At 39.4% G+C, this 8,489-nt stretch overlaps 1 protein-coding gene across 1 annotated transcript in view; it reads left to right on the top strand.

Annotated features, from left to right (window-relative positions):
- Positions 1-8,489, top strand: part of R3HDM1 (R3H domain containing 1) — a 78,896-nt gene that overhangs the window by 15,965 nt on the left and 54,442 nt on the right. Inside the window, exons 4-5 of the mRNA XM_018561797.1 lie at positions 3,952-3,993; positions 4,289-4,378. Coding sequence (XP_018417299.1) covers positions 3,952-3,993; positions 4,289-4,378 — 132 coding nt within the window. The remainder of the gene's footprint in view (positions 1-3,951; positions 3,994-4,288; positions 4,379-8,489) is intronic.

An 8,489-nucleotide genomic window follows, 5' to 3' on the forward strand; every position in this document is an offset into this window, starting at 1 on the left:
GTTTTGAGAATCGAAGGATGGTTAAACTAACATGTGATGCTTTAAAGCCTTATTTCTGTGTATGGTTTTCCATGTGTTAGTACTGTACATAGGTGCAGCCATATTTACCCATTGCATTTGCAGCGTCTGCCTATTTTCTCCACAGTTCAGCGCACCGATTGTTCTTTATTGTTCTCTCTGTGCTCATCCAGCAGTCTCCTTGTTTGGAATTAAACATATAAACGCTAAATTGGATTTTCCTTTTAAATGGCCACACACACACGATAGTCCGTTTGTGCAAACGCATTTATATTGACCAACAACTATGTACTGCGAGGGACTACCTGTTGGATGCTAATTAAATGGATCCTTTTTAGAACATTGTAATGCGTACTTGTTGGTAAATCTAAAGCTGGGTAGACACTGTTACAATTTTTTGTTTGAAAAAGAAAATTTTTTTAATTTTCTACTAGAAAATAGTTTTCATTGGTAGTGATGGGTGGGGAATAAAAGGAGCGGGATGGAATTTAAACCATAAAAGCGGTTTTCGTTCAGGAAATTCCATTTAGTCTAAAATTGAATGGTAAAATAAGAGAGAATGTTGAATTACATTCTTCAAGTCTGATGGCAATATCGAATTTTTCTAACTTGACATTCGTATGAAATTCTACCTGTGTATACCCAGCTTTAGGGAATTTGTGCAGAGATTGTCCAATCAGATGTGTGTGGCCAGTTTGATATTTTATCTCTTATAACTCAAACGATTTATCCCCTCACAGCTACCTCCTCATGTATCACTTGCCCCTCCCTTTTAGACTGTAAGCCCTCAAGGGCAGGGCCCTCACCATCTTGTCTTGAATTGTATTGTGATTGTAGTGTCTTCCTTATATTGTAAAGCGCTGCATAAACTTTTGGCGCAATATAAATCCTATATAATAATAATAATAATCATGTAGTGTGGAAACAACCCATTAAGTTCAACTCCAGTCCGGTAGGCCTTCTCGTTACCCATTGTATAGATTTAGTATCTTGTCCGATGTTCAGAGAGAAGCGCTGATCTACTCTCCGATTTATCTTCAAGATGCCGCTAGTGTACAAATTTCCCATTCCCTTTTAGATCTATGAAAGTCCAAAGTGAAGTTTGTACCAAAAGTTCCTTTCTGCTCAATGTTACAGTAAACGCATACAATGTACTTCCTGAAAACACACTCGAGGTTCTTGCTAAATCCCGGCTCTCTGGATGCTGATGTTTTATCTATAGAGGGGTTGATGATCCAGGCTTTGTTGCTCATTGTCATGTTTTTGTGCAGGTGTTCAGAGTATTATCGAGCCACACAAAGGTCACAGTTTGAAACAGAGACCTGGATTTAGGTAATATTCAGATCAGGGCCGGCTACAGACACCAGAGATTCCGTGGATTTGTCGGGAATACATCCAATCAAGGGTGGATTTACAGGGGAATTATGAAGCCTTGTCCTTTTTCTGCTGTCACTTTTTCCCCCAGGCGGTTCACGCATCGAAATGTTCCCCCTTGAGCCGGTCTGTAGAGCGGAGATGACTTTTACACTACATCATTTTGTTTTTGACACTCTGCAGTGGCAGTGCCCGCCATTGACATCCTGTGGGGGGGTGCAGGCTATAAAAAAAAAATCCAGCTTGTGTGTCCGATGCACAAGTCTTGAATACGAGCAGCGTTTGTATTATAATTACTTTTTTTTGCCGAGTCTGTGGTTCTCTTGCTCGTACTGAATTTTTTGTTTGTCTCTTGGGACATTTTATAGCAAAATGCATGAGAAATACTGAATCGTCGGTCCGCACGTACTGCTACTGTAAGCAGCTCCACGGGAGAGTACATTTGTTCTGTAACGTTTCTGAAAACCTCACAATATGACAGCATATAATTTTCTCAACGCAATATAGGAAGCGGCCTACGGTTTTGTTTTTTTCTCCGGCGGCGGTTTTAGAATTGACACATCAAGCCTGCGGAATTAGTATAAATTTGAGGAAACTGTTTTGATAAGCACCGACATTTATCACTTTTTTTTCCCAGGCATGCTGGTGATTCTCGCTTCATCAAACGCATAATGCAGTCACAAAATATCATTATCCAACATAAAAATAGAAGGAAAACAGAAGGTGCCAGATACAGAAAAAGAAAAGGTTGACTTTGTAAGGGAAAGGACATTCGAATATTTTTATTTTTGAATTTCTTTGACCTTGAGGAAGGGGGTGAGAAGATGGCTGAATATTTAGTTTTTTCTTTTTTTATAGAACTTTATCCAATGGAATGCCACAGCCTGAAATTGGCATTAATTAAATTGCATTAATCTGTTGAGGAATCACAACCTTGTCTTTGACTTCCACTCCTAGGGCTTCCAACCAAAAACCTCCAACATTTTGAAAACACTACCCTTACGTCCTCACTACAGCTTGATATCTTGTTGCCCTCAAGTGGGAAAAAAGCTAAGGCACTACACTGCTGGATTTATAGTCTCATATAAATTATGTTGATCATATGGAAAAGCTTACAGCATCATAACATAATCATGGTCAACATGGAAAGAATTATGAGCCCGGCTATCCATTCAGAATATTTTCTGAAACCTCAAATTAACTTTGCACTTGAAGATTAACAGAGTGTCTTACTAATGGGGGACTGCACTCCTAGGACAGATTCCCCCCTTTTTTTTCAAGATCCACTTCATTACGACCCCCTGCCCATACAGACCCCATACATGCTGTCCCCATTCTGTCCCTGCCCATACAGACCCAACCTTGTAAATGTTTACACGGTTGGGTCTGAATGGGCAGGGACAGTATGTAGACATACCAAGTCTACAAAATCGAAGGATAACCTCGCTCACTACATCTTGGACATATGTAAAAGTCAAGTTCTACAAACTTTCCACACTCAAGGATATGTCTTTTTTATTTTTATTTTTTTGAGACCTAACTTCCACTACTACTACCACCATAGCAGAGGATTAAATATCCATGCAAATGTATTTTGTTGTCAAAACCTACTGTACAATGACAAACTTTATTGGAAACTATAAACTATGGCTTTATCGATTATAACTGTTATTGCTTTTAAATGTATTATATAATAATCCATACATATTATTTATTATATAATATTATTGTTTTTTTTTTAAAGACAATTATTTCTAAAAAAAATAGAAATCCGTTTTTAAATTATACAACAATATAAAATTCCAAAAAGCAGAAGTTGCATGCGTGTTTTACATATACGGTACACCCCGATGTTGTGAAAGTGATGTTGAACTAGTATATTAGTTATTAAATGGGGCGCTTCTCCCAATCATGATTTATTATTGACGAGCATATACAGTATATAATACAAACTCTTACGGATGAGCGGAGACTTAATGAAAAGAAAGAAGCGAATTCAAGGGACAAAAGGGGATAATAAAAGTAATTGACACTTGCTTTAAATTGTTTCAGTTCGATGGAAATCTTAATTTGCTGGGGTTCTTTTAACATCGATATCTGAATATATAATAACATGTTAGGTCTGATGTGCTGATTTTCAGCACAATATAGTCCTAAATAACAATGGCAGGGGTACGTGCACACAACCACCTCCATTCCTGCACAGAAAGCAGCTGATTTTCTGCTGCAGGTTTAAGCCTCCTTTGCTCAGTCTTTAATCTTTTTCTATTTAGCAATGCTTGCAGCTTCATGCATTCTGTATTCAGTCCTTTTTCTTTATTGCTTTGTCACGGTCCCTTACAGAAGGCAAACAAAGTACCAACAATGGAGTGGATGACTTGTAAATCTGTCTCTGGGTAACATTAGATATCTAATAGGTATGATGGGAAATAGACGTTTTGTAATAGCTGTAAGTGATGCATGTATTTTCAGGCTTATGTTTACAAGAACAGCATTTATATTTGTGTGTGCCTGTGTTTTGTTCTGTTAATAAGAGTTGTCATTGCCCACTTTTTATAGCGACCAGTGCAGCCTTTGGGGCAGACAGGAAAAAGGTCGAAGGTACAGTAGCTGTCTTTATTGCTGGCATGCTATATGGTTTTTGTGTGCAGTTCCGGCATTAATGTGCTGTGTTTTTTTGTTTTGTTTTTTTCCTTGCCTATGTTGCCTGAAGTTCTCGTTCCACTTTTCAGTGTATGGAGTTTTTTTTGTCTTTTTTTTTTTTTTTTGCCTGTACTATTTTTGTTATGCAATTTAAAATGCTTCTGGACTTTGCCGAGTTGAATGCAGTTTGCACTGTGGCCTGAAGCTTCACTGCTCCTGACCTGCAGTTCTGTTGTAAATTGACTTTCTTTAGTCGAGTTCAAAGTTAAAGCTAGTTCGAAGCCTGGCGGTTTGTGAAGAGTCCCCTCCTCCCTCCACCGCTGACTCCCCGCTGGACATACAGGTAATAAACTGCCCTGAAATGTGGTGTGCAGTTTAGTTTTCCCACTTGTGTTACTCAGTTCATCTCATTTTAAGAAGTTCTCCTGTTTAAGTGTTGTATTTACAAGAGGCAAGTCTGACCCTAAGTATTGTGCCCCAGTACAGCTCCTAACCTTAGTTGTGATTGTAAGCCTCACATATTAACAAAGCTGGGGAGATGCCTGGTACCCCTGAATGAGGTATAAGGAGGATTGCCTATTCATCTGTTACACAGTTTGGTTGACCACCAACATATCCACCCCAGTGCTGATACTATTGGGCATGTGGGATTACCATGCCTTAACCCATCTAATTGTATAGCAGATGCATGTGCAGTACTCTCTGCATTACATAATCCAAGGTGCTAGTGATCGCATTGGTTGGTCATCAGACAGCAGGGTTCTTGATACCTGCCCACACTAAAACTGCTGTTCAGGTCAACAATTGAAGTGGCTAGCTGTAGCTAAGCTGCTCTTGTGCTGAGATAACTACAGGCTTTCCCTTCCACTTAGTGTAATAATTTTTTGGTTTAGAACTTCAAGTTGGGTATCCCAACCAGTGTTTTATAAGCCACATGTGCTTCTCAACCATCTTCAAAATGGTCATGGTTATCATTAAAAAAAAATAATCATATAGTGCAAAGGTCACAGAGGTCTTATTTCATTTAGTATCTCCTTAACCTGCAAAAAGCTAATACGTATCTTCCTGTGTGTCTCAGTGACCCTACTGGTAAAATCCCATTCCGATTCCATAAGTCAAATGACATTGTAATTTCCCCTTCTGCCATTACAACCAATAAATTTCTCATCTGCCCAATGCTGCGTCAAGATTTGCCGATGATGTTTGGCTTCCAAAGGTCATGTGACACTAGCACTCTGTCATCGCGGTCATTTCAGACAACTTGCCTACTCCAGTGTTGCTCCCCTGTTGTCCCAAAGTTTACTGAATTTTACTTGAGAAAGAGGAGCGACATCTCTCTGGATGGCCAATGAGGGAGCAGACAAGAGTAGATGTTTGTCTGCTCTCATAGCGATACTGTTGATGGCAAATTTTCATCTGCACCAGGATTGTAATATTGGTCATAATGGTATGGTTAGGTATACACTTAATCATCCCTCCTAGCCCTCCTGGCTACCTATGGTAGCCATCCCTTAATAAGAACAACCACTGCCTGCTTAATTGTTCACATCATTTGGCAGAAATCTTCGTTACAGCTGGTCACGCCTGTGCAGAGAAACTTTGTGTAGGCCCAGTTTTGGAAGATTGCCCTATGCAAATCCTTGAGGGCTCACTCCACAGGTACAACCAACAGTAAGGAGGACTTTGGCTGAAGAGGGGAATTGATCAAAACTGGCGCAGACGAAATGTAGAGTAACTGTGCATGGCAACCAATCAGCTTCTCTTTCAGATCTTAACTGAATAGAGAAGCGGATTGGTTGTCTGAGCAACTGCTCCCGATTTTGTCTGCGAATGCTCCAGTTTTGATAAATTCCCCTCAATTTAGTTTAACATTCAAAGTGGCAATCTGGCACCTTTTTTGTTTTTCTCTAATGTTTTGTAGCCAAAGTTTTAACAAAGTTTTGTTTCTCAAAGTTGAACGTTGGTGGGGGGTTTGCGCAAGACAAAACCTATAAATATCTGAACGATCCACTTTAAGAAATGGATTGCAAGTTTCTAATTCTGCTCGTCAATAGAGGCTGTTAGCTCTGAATACTCATTTCCACTTCCACAGTAATAATCAAAGGCTTACTGAAGACTTTCGCAAATAGTCATGCCTTTTAAGTGTAAAGTAATATATAATGTGTGCATTAAAAGCATCCTCATGCATAATGACTGCTTTTAGGTGAAATGTGCTTTTAAGATGTCAGTGTAGTTTCCAGACCAGTTAATGTCTTTCCTTTCTTGGCTTTAAAGTATCGAGGGAGGGGGAAGAAAAAAAACTGCCTTTGTTTTTTGGTGGTGCGTTGACCCCTCCTCCAGCGCAATATTGTTTTTAGTGCACACTATCTTGATCTGCAGCATTAAGAGTAATTTGTCCTGTTCCTTTGCACTTTCAACTGAAATGCATTTAGATGGGGGTGATGTGAAGGAAGAGATTGGTATAGCTTACGTTGTGGCCGATTATGTGCCGAATTTCAGCTTAGAAAGATGTTTTTTCTTTCTTTCATGTGGGTGCATATGATGGAGAGCGTCATACCAACAGTAGATGTTTCAATCATCTCTGATAATAAAGGACAACTAATTATAGGTTTTGTGGTTTTAAAGTAAGCTTAAACTAAAGGCAGAACTTTTTAAATAGACTAGGGAAGGGTTAAAACCCCTGCCAGATTTTTATTGCTGCTCCCTGGCTACAAGTCTCTCTGAAGGACAGATTTGTAGCCGAGCACAACCAATCCAATGCTGTAGCAGTGACAAATCTCCAGCAACCCTAGCGATTGAACCATTAAATTTGCTGTTAATCGGTGGTATTGACTATTTTGTAGCCACGGTAAATTGCTGCTACAATATTGCTCATTTGACATGGCCCTTTATTTGTGCTAGTGACCACTGCTGACAAAGTGATGGGGGATGCAATACTTTGAGTTGTCTCAAACAGGAATTGACAACTACCCTTTTACTTTGGAGAGTTTTCCTCTCCCTTCCTGTTGGACCACAAGTAAAGGTGGCAAATGGGAAAAAAAACTGACATAACCCTTCCCTTTTCTAGTGAATACATGAAAATGATTGCTTATGCTTGTTCCTGGTCAGAAACTTGCCAAGTAATGAACAGGTGAAAAAAAAACATGCCTGAACTCTGAACCTTCAAACGCAAATTGGTTATGGCAGCTGCCATATTTCTATTCAGTCAGGTTTTCCTTTTTAATGGTGCAGATCTCTGTGACCACATGTTAAATGTAGTCTGGTGGTTGGTACAGAAGTACTTCTCCTCCCCCTCTCTTGACTGACAGGGTCTATTCACAAAAGAGTGAAGAGTTTGCATAAGGCAGGAGAAGTGAACAATCTAGGACAACATAGCTGGACTGGAAAGTGAGCTGAGTTGGCGCAAACTGTTGGCGCTATATAAATCCTGTATAATAATAAAATCTTTACAACAACTTTTTGAGTAAAAGACACCCTCAATGTAATATATTTTAAGGGTGTTTTGGTGTCAACGGGACAGGAAGTAATGGGTGATCCACCTGGCATGGGCACAGACCACGATAGAAACCTAACAATGGTCCTGACCCTTCAAGCATTTTTGGCTTTGGAAGTGGATTGGTTCTTGCGGTACAACAGCTGAGGCATCAAGGAATTTTGCGCCTTGTTTAGCCAGCCAGGTTATGGGACACGGTTAATCGGATTTGTTTACCAAGGTAAACATAGACAAGGGCTAAGTAATTGTTGTCATCCATAAACCATTCATCAACTGAACAGCCGCTGATTTCAAACAATAGAACCGCAGGCTTAGCGGATGACATCGGCTATTTATGTAGTCAATCAATGTTGTACACTGTCGATATGAATGAATCTTTTGTACAATAAGCAATAATGTACAACTGCACCTGTTAGAACAGAAGACAATTGTGCATTTTCTTTTTAATTGTAGTAATGAAGATTTTGAAGCTTTTAGGTAATTCTAGTTTTGCTAGAGGATCATAAACACATGGGATTTTTTCCAAATAATGGTGTGGTAAACTTTAGTCTAGGCTGGTTCTTTTTGTTTTTTTTATTCCCCTAGAAGATAATACTTTTAAATTCATAATACTTTTTTTGGGGGGGGCACCATACACATTGCTGAAGTTCAAACCATCGTTTGAACCAGCTATCGTTTGATTCTACGTCCGCTTTTAAAAAGCGTGCAACGCAATGGTTGAATCGTTCGGGGTCATATGTCGGCTGTCCTTTCTGGCTCCAGAGATCTGACAGCCAGATTTTAGTTGCTATAGCAACATCTCACTTTTTTTGTCATAAGGTGAGCCTGTAAGCTATTTTACATTTTAAAAAGTAATGGTCCTGTCTCGGATTAGTTATTGCCGGGTACCTGATATTACCTTCTCTGACTAGAAAGCCTTCTTTTGTGTGCCTTCTATGATTTTTTTTTTTACTTTGATGTT

This window comes from Nanorana parkeri, unplaced genomic scaffold (genome assembly GCF_000935625.1).
Source record: "Nanorana parkeri isolate BGI_ZX_2015 unplaced genomic scaffold, ASM93562v1 scaffold545, whole genome shotgun sequence".
In the NCBI taxonomy this organism is placed as follows: domain Eukaryota; kingdom Metazoa; phylum Chordata; class Amphibia; order Anura; family Dicroglossidae; genus Nanorana; species Nanorana parkeri.